Source organism: Heptranchias perlo, unplaced genomic scaffold (assembly GCF_035084215.1).
Source record: "Heptranchias perlo isolate sHepPer1 unplaced genomic scaffold, sHepPer1.hap1 HAP1_SCAFFOLD_194, whole genome shotgun sequence".
NCBI lineage: Eukaryota > Metazoa > Chordata > Chondrichthyes > Hexanchiformes > Hexanchidae > Heptranchias > Heptranchias perlo.
In genome coordinates, this window is record NW_027139208.1 from 639413 (window position 1) to 666025 (window position 26613).

A 26613-nucleotide genomic window follows, 5' to 3' on the forward strand; every position below is an offset into this window, starting at 1 on the left:
CTGCCACCAAGAAGGCCTGGCCTGAGGGAGCAGAGGAGGTCACCAGAAGCAGAAACATCGGCAGCACTTGGGTCCAGTTCAGGAAACGTTTCAATGACCTAACCAGGTCAGCAAAAGTGAGTCCACTCACTGATTCACCTGCATTCCGTGTTCCACATCACCACCCCCCCAACTCATTCTGCACTGTCAGGACTATTCCATCACATCACTCCTCACACCCATTAAGGCTCATCTTCAACTTACCTTCACTTCCTGAGCACTTCCTCACCTCCCCAATGTGAGCCCACCACTGCCACTCACCCCAATCCTCATCCAATGGGATGTCTCTGCCTCATACTCACCCTCTGATGCACCTCTTTCACGGTCAGCCTCACCCAAAGCAATGCACCATCACTCACTCACTCACAGGTCTGTGCTTTCTCCCCTTTTAGGAGAAGGGAGCACAAAATGTACACGAGAGGGCGAGGACTGGAGGGGGGGCCACAACAAATAGTGGTCCTCACAGACAGGAGGCCCTGGAGATCAGCCGCACCCTCGAGTGCCTGTCCGTCGGGGACGGCGAGACTGGCCCCCCACAAACATCTGGTGACACAACTTTAACATTCATCACACACAAGATGAATTGATGTTAACAATGATTGGCATGTTGAACACCTCAGTATGCTCATCGCAACTTGACACATCTGTGATGATGCCTAATATTGCCTTCTGTTCTCTCACAGGCCCTTCAACCACTGCAGTGACGGGAGAGGGCGATTCCTCAGAGGAGCTCCTGGCCTCTGAGGACGCACTGTCACATCTTAGTGAGCCATCCTCCAGCACAGATACTCACACCTTGGCGAGTCCTAGTAGTGAGTTAGTTGGGTTGGCACCTGGTAAGTGAGAGACACTGGTGGCAGAGGCAGCTGTGGAGAGTCCACGTCAGTGGGCGCACTCTTCTCCAGGCTCTGCTCAGCTGGACGCAGATGCTGAACTCCGGGGACCATCCTTTTAAAGGAGAAAGATCGAGGGACAGCAGCACATTTACGAGGTACTGGAACAGGTGCCACGCACACTCTCCACAATAGCGCAGAGAATGGAGGAGTCCAACTCCTGCATGAGTGGAATGGTGGCACAGGTACGGGAGTGAATCTCTGAGATACTGTCACAGGGACCTGCGCACCCGTCTGAGGCAGGGTCACAGGTAAGTACAGGAATGTCTGCGATGGAGAGAAGGCCAGCCTCCATTGAGCTTCAAGCACGGCTCACAAATGAGTCCATTCAGGCCCTGACAACGGCCGTTCGGACTCACAGTGAACAACATTCTGCTGCCCTTAAACAGGCTGACAGATACTTTAGAAGTGGCCTTCCAAGGCAACATACATGGCCTCCAAACTGTTGTCCAGCAGGGTGGTAGGAGTGACGTGGGCCTGGCCCAGGAGAGGGATGATGGCCAAAGGGGACATGGAAGCGGGGACGCCACTCAAAGCACCCCCACGTCTCACCCCCTCCCTCTCAACCAGTACCTGCAATGCTGCCTCCTCTTCAGGTGGCCGATTCAGCCCCTGCGCAGGTGCAGGTGGAGCAGTCTTTGGAGGGGCCCTCGTCTAGGGGGTGGTGGTGTGTGTCAGCTTCACCTCTGACTTCTGAGCGGTCCGAATCACTCCCACTCCCTTCGTTCTAGACCTTGGACTTATTTGGGGGTTGTGACAAAGTGCAGCAGACAACTGGTTTTGGTGCAAGAAACTTTGACCTTTATTCAAGAGAGCAAATACAACACAACAATCTTAACACTCTAATAAAATGGGGAACACTTCAGTACACGCGAGGGAAATTACAGTAGAAAGATACCTCACCCCTCCCAATCCCACTGTACTGGCTAGGTTGGACTCTGAAGGACCAGAGATAATGCTCACCAAACGAATCTTTGACAGTAATTCACCCAGAGGTAAGTCAGAAATAGATTGTCGAGTGGAAACTTTGCGGATCTTTGGTTTTCTCCCGAGTTGGTTTTCTTTGGTTGCGGTGGCCCAATATTACCCGGTTGGTTGGTGGTAATATTCGGTTGGTTGTTTTGTAAGGCCCTTGTTGCCGCGAGGTGTCTGATGGTCACTGGGACTGTTGCTCTGGTTTCTTCCTGTGTGTCGGCCTGCTTCTAGAGCTGCTGACCTTCCCTGTCGAACTGCCTTCCCCTCGCCTTGTTGTTTGCTGGAAACTGCTTTCCTTTCAGAGACAGGCAGAACCAAGACAAGCAGCCCACCAGAGTCAGCAAGACAGAGAGAGAGAGCGAGATAGAGCGAGAGGTTTCGCCTTCTGGATGTCTCTCTTACAATGGTCTGTTTAAACAGTTCATACAAAGTCCTTAAGAATCTTTGATGGCTTTTTGATGGTCCCTCATCATGTTGCAATTGCTTCTCCCGATGGGTCATTGTTAATTCCGATTTTCTAGAGCTTGTCACACAAGGCTTCCTTTTGTATCCAACGTCCGAGGTGTTGATGGTTTTGCTTTAAAACAAAGGCATGGCCCCACCATGTCTGGAACAGTTGTCTCTTTCAATGGGAGTGATTGTCGACCCCCTGCTGTCGGTTTTGCATTAAAACAGAGGCATGTCTGAAGCTCCACGGTGTGTGTTGTTGATTTTGTCTGGTGACCTCTCACCTATCCTTCCATTTTAGGTTTATAGTCAATGGCCAAAGTTTTCCCACACTCAGGGTTTTTGAGGGTTTTTCTCTGAGTTTTGGGGGATCTGTGAATTTTGAGAATATTACACTCACGGGCTCCAAAACCCAGAGGGCGTAGGCCGAGAGCATCTAAACAGTCTGGACATGAACATGAGCAACCTGCCACGACCTCTGCTGCAGCCACAGGGGATGCACCACGGAGAAGTAGTAGGAAGAGGAAGGCTAAGGTTTTGTGATCACGAAGGGTTTGCACAAGGGGGCCTGTCGGACTGTCGTGTTTTTCATTTATATTTGATTTTTATTGAAGTCACATTAAATTATATCACTCTCACCACTACTGCCACGCCTTGCCCATTCTTGACTGCCTTTTGTGATCGGGCCCTTTCATGTGCTTCACCATGAACGGCGAGACTTGATGCCACCCAGTGGGTCGCTTTACAATGGGCATATGTGTAGTTGCAGGATTTTTTGTGCAGGGGCTGGGGGAGAGGGGGTGCTGGTGTTGGCGCTGGTCTTTCCAGGTGGTGTGAGGACTGGACTCTTCTCACTTTCTACTCTTACGAGAACCATTCACAAATGAGTGACTCCCTGGCTACACGAGCATCCAGGTGAGCCACTGCTCTGCCCATGGGTTCATCGTCCTCCTCCTCCTCCTGCTCCTCCTCAATGTGGATGGTGGATGTGGATGGTGGATGAGGGGATGGGGCCTCCTCAACAGGTGCCCCTCTCTGTAGCACCATGTTGTGCAGGGCACAACACAATACTATAATGTGACCCACTTCACTGGTGCGTATTGAAGCGCTCCCCCAGAACGATCGAGGCACCAAAATCACATCTTGAGCAGCCCTATCGCACGTTCAATTATAGACCTGGTGGCAAAGTGGCTGTTTTTATATCGACGCTGTTGCTCGCTGATGGGGTTCCTCAGAGGTGTCATGAGCCACTTGTGCAGGGGGTATCCCTTGTCCCGAGGAGCCAGCCCTTACGTGTGTTTGGTGCGTGGACGAGGGGCGGGATGTTGGATTCCCGGAGGATGAAGGAATCATGGCAGCTGCCAGGGAATCTGGTGCACATGTGAAGGAATCTCCTGCGGTGGTCACAAACGAGCTGAGTGTTGATGGAGTGATAACCTTTTCTGTTGATGAACAGTTGTGGCTCGTGTGGAGGTGATCAGATTGCTAAATGGGTGAAATCAATTGCACCCTGTACCCATGGGAAGCCAGCCACAGAGTGGAATCCCACTGCCCTCTCCGTCTGGCTGAGGTCGTCCATGGGGAAGTTGACACATTGTGAGGCCCTGCTAAACAAGCCGTCGGTGACCTGCTTGTGTGTGGACGACTGAGAGACCTCGGTGATGTCACCAGTGGCCCCCTGGAATGATCTGGAGGCGAAGAAGTTGAGGGCAGTGGTGACTTTAACAGCAACAGGTAATGAGATGCCGCTCGGCCCAGCCGGGAGCAGCTCTGCAGGAAGAAGGCTGCAGATGTCTGCGACCACCTGGCGACTCACTCTTGTAGGGGGTGGTGGTGTGTGTCAGCTTCACCTCTGACTTCTGAGCGGTTCGAATTGCTCCCACTCCCTGGGTTCTGGACCTTGGACTTATTTGGGGGTTGTGACAAAGTGCAGCAGACAACTGGTTTTGGTGCAAGAAACTTTGACCTTTATTCAAGAGAGGAAATACAACACAACAATCTTAACACTCTAATAAAATGGGGAACACTTCAGTACACACGAGGGAAATTACAGTAGAAAGATACCTCACCCCTCCCAATCCCACTGTACTAGCTAGGTTGGACTCTGAAGGACCAGAGATAATGCTCACCAAACGAATCTTTGACAGTAATTCACCCAGAGGTAAGTCAGAAATAGATCGTAGAGTGGAAACTTTGCGGATCTTCGGTTTCCTCCCGAGTTGGTTTTCTTTGGTCGCCGTGGCCCAATATTACCCGGTTGGTTGGTGGTAATATTCGGTTGGTTGTTTTGTAAGGCTCTTGTTGCCGTGAGGTGTCTGATGGTCACTGGGGCTGTTGCTCTGGTTTCTTCTGGTCGGCCTGCTTCTAGAGCTGCTGACCTTCCCTGTCGAACCCCTCGCCTTGTTGTTGCTGGAAGCTGCTTTCCTTCCAGAGACAGGCAGAACCAAGACAAGCAGCCCACCAGAGTCAGCAAGACAGAGAGAGAGCGAGATAGAGCGAGAGGTTTTGAGTTTCCACTTGTGGATCCCCCTTACAAAGGTCTTCGACACTTAAAAAAAACACTTCATGTCTGTTTAAACAGTTCTTACAAAGTCCTTAAGAATCTTTGATGGTCCCTCATCATGTTGCAATTGCTTCTCCCGATGGGTCATTGTTAATTCCGAATTTTAGAGCTTGTCACACAAGGCTTCCTTTTGCGTCCAACGTCCTAGGTGTTGATGGTTTTGCTTTAAAACAAAGGCATGGCCCCACCATGTCTGGAGCAGTTGCCTCTTTCAATGGGAGTGATTGTCGACCACCTGCTGTCGGTTTTGCATTAAAACAGAGACATGTCTGAAGCATTAATTCTCCCACCTTCCACTGTGTGGGTTGTGGATTTGTCTGGTGACCTCTCACCTATCCTTCCATCTTAGGATTTTAGTCAGGGGCCAAAGTTTTTCCATACTCAGGGTAAAGGTGAATTTCTTTAGGGTTTTTCTCTGAGTTTTGGGGGAATCTGTGAATTTTGAGAATCTTACACCACAGATAAGGTTAAGAATTGTTGTTACAAGAAGTTTAATCACCGAGACATCGAACAAAAGTTCTCTCAAATACAACAAATGAAAAAAAAGTGTTCCAATCAAAACAAGCTGTATAATAACAAAAAGTATAGACATGATTTTCACCCAAGGATGCTGTCCCACATTATAGACGACCTCCCACCATTCATGATTCCCAAGGGGAGAGGTCCCCTTTTCAATCTCAGCATTACGTTGTTTCATGTGCACTGTCAGTCTATCAATATTCGGGGTTTTAAACTACAGAAGTAATCTAAGAAAGTGGTTTCCCTTCTTACTTCTCAGTCTCAATCTTCAACAGCCCCTCCCTCCCCCTCCTTTGTGGGATCCTGGGAGCCTTATCCAAGGTCCTCATCTTGTTAGCATCACAGACCGATCTCCAGCCATTTGCTCTTCTAATCAAAGTTTCATTTGGTTAATATTACACATCATGATAGAGACAAAGAAAATCATAATACATTGTACAGAAAACTACAGAAACTCGGCTCCCCCAAATACTACCATATTATCAAGAAATCTTGGACTTCAAAGATCCTCCAGCTCCCCTTTTTCCCCATTATCCATCTTGTGGATAATTCAGGCTAAGTATTATTTCTCCCCGGCCCTCAGTTGTCCCAATTTCATTGTCAACTCAAAGAAACCCAACCCTGAATTCTGGAAATCCAAATTCTCTGTCCCTCTTTACTTTAATTTCAATCCCTCTGACAGGTACCAGTGTGTTTAACTCGATCCTGATTGTTTCATTAACTGGTCGGTTTATGGAGTTTGTGTCAGTGCCTTGATTAAAAAAAGTTCAGATCAGTAGTGACCCAGTAGATGTCCTCACTCTCCTGAGCACATTAACCATTTCATGTAGTGATGTTGTCAACGTGACTGAGCGTGTCTGAGACCCGTTCTTCAGTGCATCTTCATCATGCATTCCACATACGAGTTGCCTCACACGCAACATATCACATTTACACACAGCGGTTTCCCAAAATCATCCCAAACGTGACATCAAATACAAACCATTCCTGCACTTTCAGTCTGTCTTATCAACAGATCGGGGGGTGTCTGGAGGTCTTTGCTTATCTCCCCCTGCACGGTCCCGATGTCTCGGGTAGTGGCCAGGTTATAAAATATTCCTCTCACTGTTCAGTTTAAGCAAGGACACAACCATCTCCAAGAGAAAGCTGTCAATGAACTATTCTTAACTGCCCTTCCCTGACTTTCACTGGATTGTGCATAGATACCTGATTGATGTCCTTTGGGGGTTGTTCCCAGGTGATCTTTGTTTCTCACCGGTCACTCACACATCTTTTTCCCGACCCGCTGGTTTTGGTCATCACAAAATGTCCCATTATCACCCATGGTCACCTGGGACACTGATTGTGGACCCCAATTGGTGGGGCAATTTTCCTGTTTATACCTCACACACTCAGTCACTTCCTCGTGTCTAATGAAGTTAAACATCCCATAATATAACCATTTCATGTTGGTCGTGAGCCCTGGAGGAACCTTACTGTCCAATAAACTAAAAATCATTACCCCATAAACCATAGATTAAAAGTTCCCAGTCTGGTCCAATCTATCAATACATTGACTTCGTTCAGGACAGATGTGTTACCCCCCTGGGCAGTCCCAGAAGCTCTCAGCGATGCCCAGGAGACCCCGGGGGTGGAATTAGTCTCTGGTGTTAGTGCAACACGGGCAATAGTGAATGGACAGCCCATTTTACACACCGCACGATTTTCCTTTCCACTGAAGTCAGTGCAACTCGGGCTGTCGATTCACCATCGCTGTTTTGAGCTACGGCCAAAGAACAATTTCAACCCCAGCCTCAGATTTTCAGAGCAGCTCTTTAGAGGGACTGTGACCTGTCACCACTATCATTCACTACTGAGGTTAATACAGTCACACCTGTCACTACCATCATTCACTACTGAGATTAATAGTTACACCTGTCACTACTGTCATTCACAACTGAGATTAATAGTCACACCTGTCACTACTATCATTCACTGCTGAGATTAATACAGTCACACCTGTCACTACTATCATTCACTACTGAGATTAATAGTCACACCTGTCACTACTGTCATTCACAACTGAGATTAATACAGTCACACCTGTCACTACTGTCATTCACAACTGAGATTAATACAGTCACACCTGTCACTACTATCATTCACTGCTGAGATTAATACAGTCACACCTGTCACTACTATCATTCACTACTGAGATTAATAGTCACACCTGTCACTCCTATCATTCACTACTGAGATTAATACAATTGTAAACAATTTTACAACACCAAGTTATAGTCCAGCAATTTTATTTTAAATTCACAAGCTTTCGGAGGCTACCTCCTTCCTCAGGTGAACGATGTGGAAATGAAGTCCTCGAAATGAAGTCGCATTTATAATTCACAGAACAATGCTTGGTGATAACAGACAGTTTTTTCAACTGCCCGTTGCCAGAATATACAGTATATTCTGAGACCTGGCAGGTAACACCTGTCTGTCTGCACACTGATTGCCTTGGCAACGGGCAGTTGAAAAAACTGTCTGTTATCACCAAGCATTGTTCTGTGAATTATAAATGCGACTTCATTTCGAGGACTTCATTTCCACATCGTTCACCTGAGGAAGGAGGTAGCCTCCGAAAGCTTGTGAATTTAAAATAAAATTGCTGGACTATAACTTGGTGTTGTAAAATTGTTTACAATTGTCAACCCCAGTCCATCACCGGCATCTCCACATCGAGATTAATACAGTCACACCTGTCACTGCTATCATTCACAACTGAGATCAATACAGTCACACCTGTCATGACTATCATTCACTACTGAGATTAATACAGTCACACGGGCCTTTACTACGATTCATAACTGAGATTAATACAGTCACACCGGCCGTTACTACGATTCATTACTGAGATTAATACAGACACACCTGCCGTTACTACGATTCATAACTGAGATTAATACAGTCACACCGGCCGTTACTACGATTCATTACTGAGATTAATACAGACACACCTGCCGTTACTACGATTCATTACTGAGATTAATACAGTCACACCTGCCGTTACTGCGATTCATTACTGAGATTAATACAGTCAAAGCGGCCGTTACTCCGATTCATTACTGAGATTAATACAGTCACACCGGCCGTTACTACGATTCATTACTGAGATTAATACAGTCACACCTGCCATTACTGCGATTCATTACTGAGATTAATACAGTCAAAGCGGCCGTTACTCCGATTCATTACTGAGATTAATACAGTCACACCGGCCGTTACTACGATTCATTACTGAGATTAATACAGTCACACCTGCCATTACTGCGATTCATTACTGAGATTAATACAGTCACACCGGCCGTTACTACGATTCATTACTGAGATTAATACAGTCACACCTGCCGTTACTACGATTCATTACTGAGATTAATACAGTCACACCGGTCGTTACTACCATTCATTACTGAGATTAATACAGTCACACCGGTCGTTACTACGATTCATTACTGAGATTAATACAGTCACACCTGCCGTTACTACGATTCATTACTGAGATTAATACAGTCACATCTGCCGTTACTGAGATTCATTACTGAGATTAATACAGTCACACCGGTCGTTACTACAATTCATTACTGAGATTAATACAGTCACACCTGCCGTTACTATGATTCACTACTGAGATTAATACAGTCACACCTGCCGTTACTACGATTCATTACTGAGATTAATACAGTCACGCCGGTCGTTACTCCGATTCATTACTGAGATTAATACAGTCACACCTGCCGTTACTGAGATTCATTATTGAGATTAATACAGTCACACCGGTCGTTACTACGATTCATTACTGAGATTAATACAGTCACACCTGCCGTTACTACGATTCACCACTGAGATTAATACAGTCATACCTGCCGTTACTACGATTCATTACTGAGATTAATACAGTCACACCGGTCGTTACTACGATTCATTACTGAGATTAATACAGTCACACCTGCCGTTACTACGATTTACTACTGAGATTAATACAGTCACACCTGCCGTTACTACGATTCATTACTGAGATTAATACAGTCACACCTGCCGTTACTACGATTCATTACTGAGATTAATACAGTCACACCTGCCATTACTGAGATTCATTACTGAGATTAATACAGTCACACCGGTCGTTACTACGATTCATTACTGAGATTAATACAGTCACACCTGCCGTTACTACGATTCACTACTGAGATTAATACAGTCACACCTGCCGTTACTACGATTCACTACTGAGATTAATACAGTCACACCTGCCGTTACTACGATTCATTACTGAGATTAATACAGTCACACCGGTCGTTACTACGATTCATTACTGAGATTAATACAGTCACACCTGCCGTTACTACGATTTACTACTGAGATTAATACAGTCACACCTGCCGTTACTACGATTCATTACTGAGATTAATACAGTCACACCTGCCGTTACTACGATTCATTACTGAGATTAATACAGTCACACCTGCCGTTACTGAGATTCATTACTGAGATTAATACAGTCACACCGGTCGTTACTACGATTCATTACTGAGATTAATACAGTCACACCTGCCGTTACTACGATTCACTACTGAGATTAATACAGTCACACCTGCCGTTACTACGATTCATTACTGAGATTAATACAGTCACACCGGTCGTTACTACGATTCATGACTGAGATTAATACAGTCACACCTGCCGTTACTACGATTTACTACTGAGATTAATACAGTCACACCTGCCGTTACTACGATTCATTACTGAGATTAATACAGTCACACCTGCCGTTACTACGATTCATTACTGAGATTAATACAGTCACACCGGCCGTTACTACGATTCACGACTGAGATTAATACAGTCATACCTGCCGTTACTACGATTTATTACTGAGATTAATACAGTCACACCTGCCGTTACTACAATTCATTACTGAGATTAATACAGTCACACCGGCCGTTACTACGATTCATTACTGAGATTAATACAGTCACACCGGCCGTTACTACGATTCATTACTGAGATTAATACAGTCACACCGGCCGTTACTACGATTCATTACTGAGATTAATACAGTCACACCTGCCGTTACTACGATTCATTACTGAGATTAATACAGTCACACCGGCCGTTACTACGATCCATTACTGAGATTAATACAGTCACACCTGCCGTTACTACGATCCATTACTGAGATTAATACAGTCACACCGGCCGTTACTACGATTCATTACTGAGATTAATACAGTCACACCTGCCGTTACTACGATCCATTACTGAGATTAATACAGTCACACCTGCCGTTACTACGATCCATTACTGAGATTAATACAGTCACACCTGCCGTTACTACGATCCGTTACTGAGATTGATACAGTCACACCTGCCGTTACTACGATTCATTACTGAGATTAATACAGTCACACCTGCCGTTACTACGATTCATTACTGAGATTAATACAGTCACACCTGCCGTTACTACGATCCATTACTGAGATTAATACAGTCACACCTGCCGTTACTACGATCCATTACTGAGATTAATACAGTCACACCTGCCGTTACTACGATCCATTACTGAGATTAATACAGTCACACCTGCCGTTACTACGATTCATTACTGAGATTAATACAGTCACAACTGCCGTTACTACGATTCATTACTGAGATTAATACAGTCACACCTGCCGTTACTACGATTCATTACTGAGATTAATACAGTCACACCTGCCGTTACTACGATTCATTACTGAGATTAATACAGTCACACCGGCCGTTACTACGATTCATTACTGAGATTAATACAGTCACACCGGCCGTTACTACGATTCATTACTGAGATTAATACAGTCACACCGGCCGTTACTACGATTCATTACTGAGATTAATACAGTCACACCGGCCGTTACTACGATTCATTACTGAGATTAATACAGTCACACCGGCCGTTACTACGATTCATTACTGAGATTAATACAGTCACACCGGCCGTTACTACGATTCGTTACTGAGATTAATACAGTCACACCGGCCGTTACTACGATTCGTTACTGAGATTAATACAGTCACACCTGCCGTTACTACGATTCGTTACTGAGATTAATACAGTCACACCTGCCGTTACTACGATTCGTTACTGAGATTAATACAGTCACACCTGCCGTTACTACGATTCGTTACTGAGATTAATACAGTCACACCTGCCGTTACTACGATTCATTACTGAGATTAATACAGTCACACCGGCCGTTACTACGATTCATTACTGAGATTAATACAGTCACACCGGCCATTACTACGATTCATTACTGAGATTAATACAGTCACATCGGCCGTTAGTACGATTCATTGCTGAGATTAATACAGTCACACCGGCCGTTACTACGATTCATTACTGAGATTAATACAGTCACACCGGCCGTTACTACGATTCATTACTGAGATTAATACAGTCACATCGGCCGTTACTACGATTCATTACTGAGATTAATACAGTCACACCTGCCGTTACTACGATCCATTACTGAGATTAATACAGTCACACCTGCCGTTACTACGATCCATTACTGAGATTAATACAGTCACACCTGCCGTTACTACGATTCATTACTGAGATTAATACAGTCACACCTGCCGTTACTACGATCCATTACTGAGATTAATACAGTCACACCTGCCGTTACTACGATCCATTACTGAGATTAATACAGTCACACCTGCCGTTACTACGATTCATTACTGAGATTAATACAGTCACAACTGCCGTTACTACGATTCATTACTGAGATTAATACAGTCACACCTGCCGTTACTACGATTCATTACTGAGATTAATACAGTCACACCTGCCGTTACTACGATTCATTACTGAGATTAATACAGTCACACCGGCCGTTACTACGATTCATTACTGAGATTAATACAGTCACACCGGCCGTTACTACGATTCATTACTGAGATTAATACAGTCACACCGGCCGTTACTACGATTCATTACTGAGATTAATACAGTCACATCGGCCGTTACTACGATTCATTACTGAGATTAATACAGTCACACCGGCCGTTACTACGATTCATTACTGAGATTAATACAGTCACACCGGCCGTTACTACGATTCATTACTGAGATTAATACAGTCACACCTGCCGTTACTACGATTCGTTACTGAGATTAATACAGTCACACCTGCCGTTACTACGATTCGTTACTGAGATTAATACAGTCACACCTGCCGTTACTACGATTCGTTACTGAGATTAATACAGTCACACCTGCCGTTACTACGATTCGTTACTGAGATTAATACAGTCACACCTGCCGTTACTACGATTCATTACTGAGATTAATACAGTCACACCGGCCGTTACTACGATTCATTACTGAGATTAATACAGTCACACCTGCCGTTACTACGATTCATTACTGAGATTAATACAGTCACAACTGCCGTTACTACGATTCATTACTGAGATTAATACAGTCACACCTGCCGTTACTACGATTCATTACTGAGATTAATACAGTCACACCTGCCGTTACTACGATTCATTACTGAGATTAATACAGTCACACCGGCCGTTACTACGATTCATTACTGAGATTAATACAGTCACACCGGCCGTTACTACGATTCATTACTGAGATTAATACAGTCACATCGGCCGTTACTACGATTCATTACTGAGATTAATACAGTCACACCTGGAAGTGACATCATCAGTGTGGCCGACCTGGAAGTGACATCATCAGAGGCGCAGACAAGGAAGTGACTTCATCAGAGGGGCAGACATGGAAGTGACATCATCAGAGGGGCAGACATGGAAGTGACATCATCAGAGGGGCAGATATGGAAGTGACATCATCAGAGGGGCAGACATGGAAGTGACATCATCAGTGGGGGCAGACATGGAAGTGACATCATCCGTGGGGGCAGACCTGGAAATGATGTCACCTCAGGATCCAGAAACATGAAGTGATGTCATCCAATTCTCAGATTAATTTAACAGTTTTAGGGATTTGTCCCCACAATAAAATGCTGGAAACACGGGTTCAGTGAATGTGGTTTGAAATGTGTGTAAATGTCTCAGTGAGTCAGTGACCCGGTGAAATGACAGAGTCCCGGCCTCGTCGTCCAACTGAACTCGGATCCTGATGTTAGACGGGGTCAGTGGGAGGTCAGTGAACTGGGAATTGTGACCGGCTGTGAGAGAACCATAATGAAAATATAAACACCAGGATTTCCTGCTGAACCCAAGATCAGACTTGTCCCCCTCCCTCTCTACACTCCCACACACAATCCCGATCCTCCAGAGATTCCCATCAGTCTCCACATCCCAGGAATGGGATCCTGAGGAGAAACTCTGGGAGCAGAGGACTTGGGGACAGTCTTTAAACCTCTCTGGGTGAGGTGGGTAGGGCTGTTCCCGTTCAGTCCATGTTACTGATCTCAGATCATCAGACAGAACCAAGTTCCAGTTTACTGTCGTTGGATCCAGGCTCATTGGTGACCTTTGCCCTAGAGAGGAGAGAAGAGATTGGTCAGACAGGGTTATTCCACTCAGATCAATGATTGACAGCTGCAGGGTGGGAGAGTCAGTATTTCCCAGACAGTGTCAGCCCCATATTACCTCTTAGACTGGATTCATCCCATGTTAAATCAATGGCCTTCAATCAGAATCCCTGTTCAATAGCAGTGTGTGGGTCCCAGTGCTGGACACTCAGTGCAAACACTGCAGTGGAGACACACAGTAGCAGTCAGTTTAATCACACAAGCCCCTGGCACCGTGCTCACGTTCTCCCAGACACAATGGAGGGGATTCACCGACACACAACACATCCCACAGACTCACAGTTCCAGTCCCACAATCTCAGCACCGGCTGTACTGGGAACACACAGCTCACAGGAATGTGCCCTGGGCTCTCTCCCTCCTGTTACTGTCCCATTCTGAATACAGGAGTGTGCCCTGGGCTCTCTCCCTCCTGTTACTGTCCCATCCTGAATACAGGAGTGTGCCCTGGGCTCTCTCCCTCCTGTTACCGTTCCATCCTGAATACAGGAGTGTGCCCTGGGCTCTCTCCCTCCTGTTACTGTTCCATCCTGAATACAGGAGTGTGCCCTGGGCTCTCTCCCTCCTGTTACTGTTCCATCCTGAATACAGGAGTGTGCCCTGGGCTCTCTCCCTCCTGTTACTGTTCCATCCTGAATACAGGAGTGTGCCCTGGGCTCTCTCCCTCCTGTTACTGTCCCATCCTGAATACAGGAGTGTGCCCTGGGCTCTCTCCCTCCTGTTACTGTCCCATCCTGAATACAGGAGTGTGCCCTGGGCTCTCTCCCTCCTGTTACTGTTCCATCCTGCCCACAGCTTGATTAAAGCCTCCATCAGTTTACAAACAGTACCGCGGATTGACCTGAGAATTCGTATGAATCTTGTGTCCCTTCGGTTAGTCCCTGTTCACTGTGAGTTCCCCAGGATCCCCCTCCAGCCCTGAGTCTGAGACTCGGACCAATTCCGAGTTGTGGAGAGGAAAGAGGTGCAGGAACTCGACCCTCGAATCCTCTGTACTAAACCCTGACTGAAGAAACACCAGAGAAAAACAAAGAGTTAAACAGAAATGAATCACTGCCCCCGTGATCCTTGTGTAAGATTATAAACAGACCTTGGGATATTCCCGCTCTTCCCGTGATCCCAGTCGACAGCTGGAGGACGTTCCCTGGGACAGGGGCTGCCCCAGAGGAGCTGTGTGGGGGAGGAGTTACATTCAATGGGCCCCTGTATTCGGTGTCTGTGCGAGTCTCTGTGACGGGGCGTGTGTGTCTGTGTGTGTCTCTGTGACAGGGCGTGTGTGTCTGTGCGAGTCTCTGTGACAGGGCGTGTGTGTCTGTGCGAGTCTCTGTGACAGGGCGTGTGTGTCTGTGCGAGTCTCTGTGACAGGGCGTGTGTGTCTGTGCGAGTCTCTGTGACAGGGCGTGTGTCTCTGTGCGAGTCTCTGTGACAGGGCGTGTGTCTCTGTGCGAGTCTCTGTGACAGGGCGTGTGTCTCTGTGCGAGTCTCTGTGACAGGGCGTGTGTGTCTGTGCGAGTCTCTGTGACAGGGCGTGTGTGTCTGTGCGAGTCTCTGTGACAGGGCGTGTGTGTCTGTGTCTTTGTAAGTTCCTGAATTATTTTGGATATTCCCAGCTGTCTGAACACAACTAACCCGACCTGCTCTCAGTCCCTTATATTGGAGAAAAGCTGCACGTTCTTACCAATGATTCCCAATATGTCTGAGTGATACTTTCCCGATCCATTCAGCCTCTTCTGGATCAGTTGAGATATATTGGACAGGTTCAGGATGAGCGCTGGAACATCTGGGTCTGTGACTCTCTGAGTCTCAGTCACTCTGGAATGAAAGAGGAGAGAATGTTTTTATCAGTGGGGACATTTCAGATCCGAAACCCAAAGGGGAACGAGTGATCAGTGCAACAACCTGCACCTCTTCTAATGCTCGTACTGAGACCCCGCAGCAACCCATCCTGAAAATGGCAGAATCCCGGGATTTGCAGTCTCCCTGCATTGACACTGATCTCCACACGTGCAGTCGGATCCTGGTTTGCTGCCACTTCAGCTCAGTTTGTGATTTTCAAAGCCGTCTGTGTTCAGTCCAGTTTCTCTGTACTGGAGCCCTCATCTTTCCATTATTAATAATTATTATTCTCCCAAGGGTCTCCAGTCTGTGCTCCCCCCTCTCTGCAGGATCACACTCTCTACAATCATGTGAAGTGAGGAGAGGAGAAGGAACAGCCTCCCAGGGACCTGGGATCAGTGGGATTCCCTCACAGAGGCCATGATTTTAATCTGCCTGTGGGATGGCAGCGGGGGGTCAAGGGGCCCGCGGGAAACCCGAAAAATTAATCCCCACCTTTCCCCACACGATCGCGACTTAATCGATGGCCCTTAACGTTGGTGGCGGGTTTGCCTTCTGAAAGCTGCGCAGCGGGCGGACTGCGCACCCACATGACCTGCTGTCAGTTGGAGTGTCCGTATTTAAAGGGCCATTGATGCAATGACTTTCTGCACAAAGGAACAACCAGGCAGAATGGAGCAGCAGAGGGACAAGGCAGCTCCACGATTTAGTGACTCCTCACTTGAGGTGCTTCTGGAAGGGGAGAGGAGACGGAGGGAAATATTTTACCCGGCGGATAGGAGGAAGTGGCCTGCCTCTGCCACCAAGAAGGCCTGGCTCGAGGTGGCTGAGGAGGTGACCAGCAGGAGCAACATCTCCCGCACTTGGGTGCAGTTCAGGAAGCGTTTCAATGACCTAACCAGGTCAGCAAAAGTGAGTACACTTCCTGATTCTCCTGCAATCCGTGGTGCACATCACTCCCCCACCCTCACCCCCTCTCACTCTGCACTGCCATCACATCACTCCTCACACCCACTTAAGGCTCATCCTCAACTTACCTTCACTTCCTCAGCACTTCCTCACCTCCCCATTAGTCCCCCCACCACGACCACTCACCCCAATCCTCATCCAATGTGATGTCTCTGTCTGATACTCACCCTCTGATGCACCTCTTTCACGGTCAGCCTCACCCAAAGCAATGCATTCATTGGCTGACCACTTCACCCTCACTCACTCACACGTCTGTACTTTCTCCCCTCGTTGGAGAAGAGCTCAAAATACACGGGAGAGGGTGAGGACTGGAGGGGGGGCCACAACGAATAGTGGTCCTCACAGAGGTGGAGGAGGAGGCCCCACAGATCAGACGCACCCTCGAGTGCCTGTCCATCGGGGACGGCGAGACTGGCCCCCCACAAACATCTGGTGACACAACTTTAACATTCATCACACACAACATGAATTGATGTTAACAATGATTGGCATGTTGAACACCTCAGTGTGCTCATCGCAACATGACACATCTGTGATGATGCTTAATATTGCCTTCTGTTCTCTCACAGGCCCTTGAATGACTGCAGTAACGGCAGAGGGCGATTCCTCAGAGGAGCTCCCGGCCTCTGAGGGTGCACCGTCACATCTTAGTGAGCCCTCCACCAGCGCAGATACTCACACCTCGATGGGTCCTCGTAGTGAGTTCGTTGGGTTGGCACCTGGTGAGTCACCACACACAAGTGAGCACGAGCAGGCACTGGTGGCAGAGGCAGCTGTGGAGAGTCCGTGTCGGTGGGAGCACTCCTCTCCAGATTCTGCTCAGCTGGATGCAGATGCTGAACTCCGGGGGCCATCCTTTAAAAAGAGAATGATCGAGGGACAGCAGCACATTTGTGAGGTATTGGAACAGGTGTCACACACACTCTCCACAATAGCGGAGAGGATGGAGGAGTCCAACTCCTGCATTAGTGGAATGGTGGCACAGGTACAGGAGGGAATATCTGAGACAGTGTCACAGGTAAGTGCGGGAACGTCTGCGATGGAGGGAAGGCGAGCCTCCATTGAGCTTCAAGCACGGCTCACAAATGAGTCCATTCAGGCCCTGACAATGGGCTTTCGGACTCTGGATGCGAACATGTCTGCCACCTTAAATAGGCAGACAGAAACTTTAGAAGTGGCCTTACCAGGCATCACACATGTCCTCCAAACTGTTGTCAGCAGGGTGGTAGGAGTGATGTGGCCCTGACCCAGGAGAGGGATGTTGGCAAAAGGGGACATGGAAGTGGGGACACCACTCAAAGTGTTCCCATGTCTCACCCTTTGCCCCCCTCTCAACCAGTACCCACAATGCTGCCTCCTCTCCAGGTTGCTGAGTCTGCCCCTGCACAGGTGGAGCAGTCTTTGGAGGGTCCTCATGGGCTCCAAAACCCAGAGAGCGTCAGCCGAGAGCACCTTAACAGTCAGGGTATGAATCTGAGCAACCTGCCACTACCTCTGTTACAGCCACAGGGGATGCACCAGGTAGAAGTGGGAGGAAGAGGAAGGCGAAGGTTTTGTGATCACCGGGGGTTTGCACAAGAGTGTCTGACAGACTGTCAGGTTTATCATTTATATTTGTTTTTTGTTAAATTCACATTAAATGTTATCATTCTCACCACTACTGCCACATCTTGCCCATTCTTGAGTCCCTTTTGTGATCGGGCCCTTTCATGTGCTTCATCATGAACGGTGAGACTTGATGCCACCCAGTGGGTGTGTTTACAGTGGGTGTATGTGTGGTTGTTGGACTGTTTTGTGCCGGGCGGGGGTCCTGGTGTTGGTGGTGCTCGTTCCAGGTGGTCTGAGGACTGCACTATCCTCACTTTGCAGATGTCCTTCTGAGAATCGGTCAAATATCAGTGACTCCTTGGCCTCACGAGCAGCCACCCTCCTCGTCCTCATCCTCGTCCTCCTGCCCCTCCTCCTCAATGTTGATGGCTGGGGCCTCATCCACTGGTAATCCTCTCTGTTGCGCGATGTTGTGCAGGACACAACAGACGACTATAATTCTCCCCACTCTCGCTGGTGCGTATTGAAGCTCTCCCCCAGATCGACCCAGGCACCTGAAGCCCATCACATCGCATGTTCAATGACAGACCTGGTGGTGATGTGACTGTCGTTGTACTGACTCTGTGCCTCGCTGATGGGGTTTCTCACAGGTATCATGAGCCATGTCAGCAGGAGGTTTCCCTTGTCTCCGAGGAGCCGGTCCTTAAGTCTGTTTGTAGGTGGAAGAGGGCCGGGATGTTGGATTCCCACAGAATGAAGGAATCGTGGCAGCTGCCAGGGAATCTGGTGCACATGTGAAGAAATCATTTCCGGTGATCACAAACGAGCTGCGTGTTGAGGGAGTGATATCCCTTTCTGTTGGTGAACAGTCCTGGCTCGTGTGGAGGTGCTCGGATTTCTACGTGTGTGCAATCAATTGCACCCTGTACCCGTGGGAAGCCAGCACAGTGAGTGGAAACCCACTGCCCTCTCCGTCTGGCTGAGATCGTCCATGGGGAAGTTGACGTGGTGAGACACCCTGCAAAACAAACCATCGGAGACCTGTCTTATGCACTTGAGGGCAGACGAATGAGAGACCCCGATGATGTCACTGGTGACACCCTGGAGGGATCTGGAGGTGAAGGAGTTAAGGGCAGTGGTGACTTTAACTGCGACGGGCAATGCGATGCCACCAGGCCCAGCCGGGAGCAGCTCTGCATGAAGGAGGCTGCAGATGTCTGCGACCACCAGGTGACTCACTCTCAGCCTCCGTATGCACTGCTCCTCAGAGAGGTCCAGGAAGCTCAGCCTCGGTCTGTAGACCCTCTCACGAGGGTAGTGCCTCCTGCGATGTCAGGCCCTCTGTTGTTCCCCTCTCTGCTCTTGTGCGGGTCCCTGTGACGTACCTCTGTCTTGTGGAGCTGCAAGTGGTGGATCTGCAGGCCGTGCCTGGCGAGGATGGTGATGTGCCTCCTCCTCGGATATACTGGTGAATGCAGCCATCGCGCCCCCCATCCTGATGTTGTCAGTTTGAGGGGGTCCAAAATGTAGGTAAATATGTGTAAACAGAACAATTCTGAGTGTGAACCAAGAATTCTCAGTCTGAACACAAAGAACTCCCAGCTCATAGTTTGTCTGAGAGAACTGAGTGCCCTGCTGCAATAACTCACCTTTTATCCCCATCTGTCAAACAGGGATTTCAATGGCCAAATGGCTGCCGGCTGCAACTCACCTCCGTTTCCATGGCGTGCTTCACACAGCACAGGAAACACGTTGAGGCAGCGTTGATATCGTTTCCCTGCATCAATAAAATGGAAATCACAATTCCAAGGACTTTAACTCCGTTAATTGTGGGTTTAAATATCGTCCCGTCCCAGCTTCCTGAACCCCACGCACCCAGGTGGCTCTGGGTCGGACGTGTTTTTCAGCGGGTTGGAGCCGGGATTCCTTCCCGCTCCGGAAATCCCCGATTTTGTTTGCCCCACGCCCTCAACCCACCCGGACCTCGGAGATAAAATCGTGGCCCGAGGGTCCAATCACAGTGACATTACTGGGAAATCTCAGCACTGACTCATTTCTCTGTTAGTGGATAGAATGAGCCAATCACAACACATTTTACTGTCACTCTGACACTGGGACCTGCCCCTCTCCTCATTTCTCCATGGGCTGGTTGATGGAACAAGCCAATCACACAGCACTTACTGACCCAATGGAATAAAGCTGTCACTGACACACATGGAGCCTTTCGGAAGCCTCGGTTAGATACAGGTCACTGCAGGTTTCTCTCTCTCTCACTTCCTGTCTAACAGGTTCCTGAGAAGCTCGACACACCGATGGAACAGCCCAGGTCACTCAATAACAACAACAACTGCCTGGAAGGGTGAGAGAGGCAGAAACCCTCATCACATTTAAAAAGTACTTGGACATGCACTTGAAGTGCTGTAACCTACAGGGCTACGGACCAAGAGCTGGAAAGTGGGATTAGGCTGAGTGGCTCTTTTTCAGCCGGCACAGACACAATGGGCCGAATGGCCTCCTTCTGTGCCATCAATTTCTATCATTCTATGATTGTATGATTCTCGGGGGTTGTCGGGCTGGAGGAGGTTACAGAGACAGGGAGGGGCGAGGCCATGGAGGGATTTAAAACAAGGATGAGAATTTTAAATTCGAGGTGTTGCTGGACCGGGAGTCAATGTCGGTCAGTGAGCAGAGGGTGATGGGTGAACGGGACTTGGTGCGAGTTAGGATACGGGCAGCAGAGTTTTGGATCAGCTGAAGTTCATGGCGGGTGGAAGATGGGAGGCCGGCCAGGAGAGAATTGGAAAAGTCGAGTCCAGAGGTAACAATAGCATGGATGAGGGTTTCAGCAGCAGATGCTGAGACAGGTGATATTATGGGGTGGAAGTAGGAGGTCTTGGTGATGGAGAGGAAATGGGGTCGGAAGCTCAGCTCAGGGTCAAATAGAACGCCGAGGTTGTGAACAGTCTGGTTCAGACTCAGACAGTGGCCAGGGAGGGGGATGGAGTCGGTGACTAGGGAACGGAGTTTGTGGTGGGGACCGAAGACAATGGCTTCCAACTTCCCAATATTTAATTGGAGGAAATTTCAGCTCATCCAATACTGGATGTCGGACAAGCAGCGTAACAAATCAGATGCTGTGGAGGGGTCGAGAGAGGTGGTGGTGAGGTAGAGCTGGGGGTCGTCAGTGTACATGTGGAATCTCCCATTTCCCACAGGCTGCCTGAGCCAATAACCCCTCAAACCACAGTTAAACATCACTCAATATTCCCACCATTTGAAAACACCTTATCTGGGAAGGTTTCCAAGCGGTGATTCTACTTTCACTCTTCTCCCAGATACAGGGGAAGGTTCCCTATCAGCAGCAGGTACTGTATGACTGAGAGGAACTTACCTGGAAAGGAGCTGCTTCGAGTTCTGTGAATAAAGAGAGGAGATCAAATCAGTCAACGAACAAATCAACACCCAATGGAACCAAAGAGTGAATTTGGGATTGAGAGTAAAGAGTTCAGTGTACAACAGTAGGTGGGGCCAGTCACAGGAATGGGCAATAATCCCACATTTCACTGCACTCCATCCTGGGGCAGCACCAACACTCCGAGGGCAGGGCTGAGGGGGCAGCGCCAACACTCCCAGGGCAGGGCCGAGGGGGCAGCGCCAACACTCCCGGGGCAGGGCCGAGGGGGCAGCGCCAACACTCCCGGGGCAGGGCTGAGGGGGCAGCGCCAACACTCCCGGGGCAGGGCCGAGGGGGCAGCGTCAACACTCCGAGGGCAGGGCTGAGGGGGGCAGCGCCAACACTCCGAGGGCAGGGCTGAGGGGGGCAGCGCCAACACTCCGAGGGCAGGGCTGAGGGGGGCAGCGCCAACACTCCGAGGGCAGGGCCGAGGGGGCAGCGCCAACACTCCGAGGGCAGGGCCGAGGGGGCAGCGCCAACACTCCGAGGGCAGGGCCGAGGGGGCAGCGCCAACACTCCGAGGGCAGGGCCGAGGGGGCAGCGCCAACACTCCCAGGGCAGGGCCGAGGGGGCAGCGCCAACACTCCCAGGGCAGGGCCGAGGGGGCAGCGCCAACACTCCCAGGGCAGGGCCGAGGGGGCAGCGCCAACACTCGCAGGGCAGGGCCGAGGGGGCAGCGCCAACACTCCCAGGGCAGGGCCGAGGGGGCAGCGCCAACACTCCCAGGGCAGGGCCGAGGGGGCAGCGCCAACACTCCCAGGGCAGGGCCGAGGGGGCAGCGCCAACACTCCCAGGGCAGGGCCGAGGGGGCAGCGCCAACACTCCGAGGGCAGGGCCGAGGGGGCAGCGCCAACACTCCCAGGGCAGGGCCGAGGGGGCAGCGCCAACACTCCCAGGGCAGGGCCGAGGGGGCAGCGCCAACACACCCAGGGCAGGGCCGAGGGGGCAGCGCCAACACTACCAGGGCAGGGCCGAGGGGGCAGCGCCAACACTCCCAGGGCAGGGCCGAGGGGGCAGCGCCAACACTCCCAGGGCAGGGCCGAGGGGGCAGCGCCAACACTCCCAGGGCAGGGCCGAGGGGGCAGCGCCAACAGTCCGAGGGCAGGGCCGAGGGGGCAGCGCCAACACTCCCAGGGCAGGGCTGAGGGGGCAGCGCCAATGCTGGGCCCCACCAACAATCTTCAAACAATTCAGCCCTCTCACCAGCCTCACAGAAACACCCCATTCCCCAGACATGGCCCTGTTTATATTGAAGATGTACCTGAATAAAGGAGAGATGGTCCCTCTGTAGCAGACTCTGGGTTTCTCCATCTATTAATGTAATCTGTTCCATCCTCTTGTTTAATGCTTCAGAGCAGCTTCTAATCCGAGAGAGAGCTCGGAGCCCCTCCTCATCGATCAGTTTCAGTGCGTATTCTTCATCTTCTTCCAGCTGTCTCCTCCATTCAGAGAAGCTCTTCGATAGCTTTCCTTTCAGCTCATTGATTCGTGTCTGAAACCCAAACCAACTCTCATTGCAAACGGCTCTTCCAGACAGCTCTTACCCTGAGCACACGGCACTTTCCAGGGACGGGACAGTTTGTTTCGATCACTGCTCGATCACCCGTTAAAGATAGACAAGCAGTGGGGGGAGGGTCTACCGGGAGAGAAAACAGAGTTTAACGAGTGTTGCCTTGAGCCTTGAGTTTAATAGAAAGAGCACTGTATTTAGACTGTGTATGGCACTGCCACCTGGTCCATCCACACCTGGAGTGATGGGTCCAGTTTTGGTGCCCACACCTGGTGAACAAGATTGAGACTCTGGAGAGGACGGTGGCCAGAATGACACGTAGTCTGATGGATTTTAGTTCTGAAGATCGGCTCCAAGAGGGAGGGTGATTTAGAGAAAGGCAGGCCGAGAGGGACATGATTGAGGTTTTTAAAATGATCGAGGGATTATTGGACTCACTCGTTGGGTGAGGTACTTGAGATGGATCGGGATGGTAGGACTAGAGGGCCTGTGTATGAAATCCATAGGCACAGAGTTAGGTTAGACCCCAGAGTCCTCGATCTCTGGAACAGACTCCCTGAACATGTGGAGGGTATGGAGTCACTCCCACCCTTTAAAAGGGAGCTGGGGAGGAATTTCCCAGAGTTTGTCCTCAATTGTCTGCAGGTGTTTTTTCTCTCTTCTGTTTGCCTTTCCCAGGTGAGTACATGGTTCGGGGTGGATCAGTGGTGTGTGTGATTGAACCCTGTCTGCATGGGGCAGGCTCGCTGGGGCTAATGGTCTTTTCTTCCTCTTCCTTTCTATGTTCATCTGATACAGACTTCAGGGCAAGTCTCCAACTCCCAGCCTCTGACTGTGTCTGTTTCAGGAAATCCAGTGCCCAAGTGATGTAATAATATTCCCTGGGAGGTGCAGGGAGAGTTAAGCATCTCCCCCTCACATCAAACACACGGGGAACTCAGTGTAATCAGTGACTCGGCCCCAACACAACCAGCCTGGTTTGGAAGGCCTGTTTCTGATGTGCTCATTGACTCAGTGGGGAGAGAAACCCTTTCTAAATCCAGTCCCACTTTACCCACCTTTATTTCAACTTCTGATCTCTCCAAGTCTCGCTGTTTGCTGGAACAATTCTGCTGGACTCCCCGAAGACTCCCGATTTCTCTCTCCAATTCTTCCTGTAAAGGCAATTGGAAAGTGTTTAAAATGGATTCAAACTGGAATGTGAAAGGGAAATGATTCCGTTCCAGGAGTGACCCCACTGGGTGTGGATAGAAAGTGGTTTGGGGGATTCTCAGTGTCTGGGCCCTGAGCAGAAATATTCCCTTCTGTGGCTCTCAGTAAAGAGGCGCTCCCTGCCCTGTATAAACTGAGGAACCACACACACACCGGCTTCTTTTCACACTGACTCACCGTGTGCTGCATTTTCACACGGACTCAGCTCCTCCATTTCCAGGAATCAGCTGAGGGGAAAGGGAGACAGACTCAGTCACACCAGCATTTCTCAAACACCAATTCCCTCTTGTTGTGAGAAACAGTTTCTCCCCCCAGCCCCTGAGTCTCCCCCCGTGGGTGTCCCTCACTCCCCCCACCGGTGATGGTCCTCTCCCTGCTGGTCAGATGGCAGAATACCCCAGCGTTACACAGGGCTACAACATGCTCTGCTCTAAAAACAAACAGCTGTAAACCCAGACCCAGGCAGCAAGAAAACACTAGGCTAAATCAGCACTGTCTGCAATCAGTTCTAATTAATGTTGGTCATTGACAGGAAAACTCTCCCTCACTATATTTAATATCAGGAATTGTGTCACTCACCTTAATTGCAGCTTGTGCCTGATCCAGGCTCAGCAGTGTGTGGGATTTATGTTTCCCTATTATTGTACAGGAAACACACACACACTCTGTATCATCTTCACAGTAGAATTCAAGAACCTTCTTATGGTCAACGCACTGCCTGTCTGTAAGATCAGTCACAGGTTCGATTAGGGTGTGATCTTTGTAGGCCTCTTTCAGTAAATGTGGTTTTAAATGAAGGGAGCAAAAGGAAGCCAAACAAATAAGACACGTCTTGACAGCTGGGGATGGATTCTCGATGCACGTATCACACACGACACGGGCTGAATCAGCAGGAGGCTGTGACTGGTTGTATTTTTCCACAATATTACACAGCGTGAAGTTTCTCTCCAGACTGGGCCTGGGGTTGAATTTCTGGCGACACTGAGGACACTCAAACCCTTCTGGGCCTGGTGTCTGGGCCCAAACTCCCTCAATACATTTCAAACAGAAACTGTGCTGACAGGACAACACCACTGGGTCCTGGTACACCTGGAGACACACAGCACAGGTTAATTCATCCTCTAAAGCTCCAGACTCCATTCCTGCAGCACCTGAAGCAGCTTTCACACAGCACAAGAGAGAGCGACGAACCAGAGCAGGAAGTGAAATTCTTATAAACACTCGGTGTAGGGAGTGACGATGTTCGTTTCATTTCCTGATTGACTCTGTCTGAAGATTAACCCTTTCAGGCCTGCAGCAGCAGTTCAGAAACAAAATCAGAAACACAAGATTAGGATATTTGACTGTGGATAGCATCACAGCTCAGCCCGAGCCTGTTTTTTATTTTTCTCTTTCACTCCTGCTCTGTCTCTCATAGAAACAGTAGCAGGCCATTCAGCCCCTCGAGCCTGTTCCGCCATTCAATCCGATCATGGCTGATCTGCATCCTAACTCCATTTCCCCACCTTGGCTCCATATCCCTTAATTATTAATTGAGCGAGTATCTCCTGCTTTTAGTGGGAGAGAGTTCCACACTTCCACCACCCTTTGTGTGAAGAAGTGTTTCCTAACTTCTCTCCTGAATGGCCTGGCTCTGATTTTAAGGTTATGTCCCCTTGTCCTCGACTCCCCCACCAGCGGAAAAAGTTTCTATCTACCTGATCAAATCCTTTCAAAATCCGAAATCAAATCACCCCTCAACCTTCAATATTCCAGGGAATTCACGCCTAGTTTATGTAATCTCTCCTCATCATCTAACCCGTGGTATGTTTTGAAGTGCAGTCAATGTTGTGAGCTGGAAACACAGCAGCCAATTTGTGCACAGCAAGATCCCACAAACAGCAATGTGATAATGAGCAGATAATGTGTTTTGCTGGTGTTGATTGAGGGATAAATAGTATTCAGTCCTGCACTGGAGTGTCAGCCTAGATTTAGTGCTCCAGTCCCTGGAGTGGGACTTGAACCATCACATTGTGACTCCCGAGGCGAGAGTGCTCACACTGAGCCCCGGCTCACACCC

At 49.1% G+C, this 26613-nt stretch overlaps 1 protein-coding gene across 1 annotated transcript; it reads right to left on the reverse strand.

Moving 5' to 3' along the window:
* Window positions 1-12131: 12131 nt before the first annotated feature.
* On the reverse strand, window positions 12132-25836 carry LOC137309952 (E3 ubiquitin/ISG15 ligase TRIM25-like). Its single transcript, XM_067977949.1, has 7 exons — window positions 25134-25836; window positions 24401-24496; window positions 23094-23324; window positions 21770-21792; window positions 15704-15837; window positions 15112-15241; window positions 12132-13966 (listed from the first exon to the last, which is right to left on the reverse strand). The coding sequence occupies exons 1-7, from the start codon at window positions 25692-25694 to the stop codon at window positions 13453-13455; spliced, it is 1689 nt and encodes a 562-aa protein (XP_067834050.1). The 5' UTR covers window positions 25695-25836; the 3' UTR covers window positions 12132-13452.
* Window positions 25837-26613: the final 777 nt, after the last annotated feature.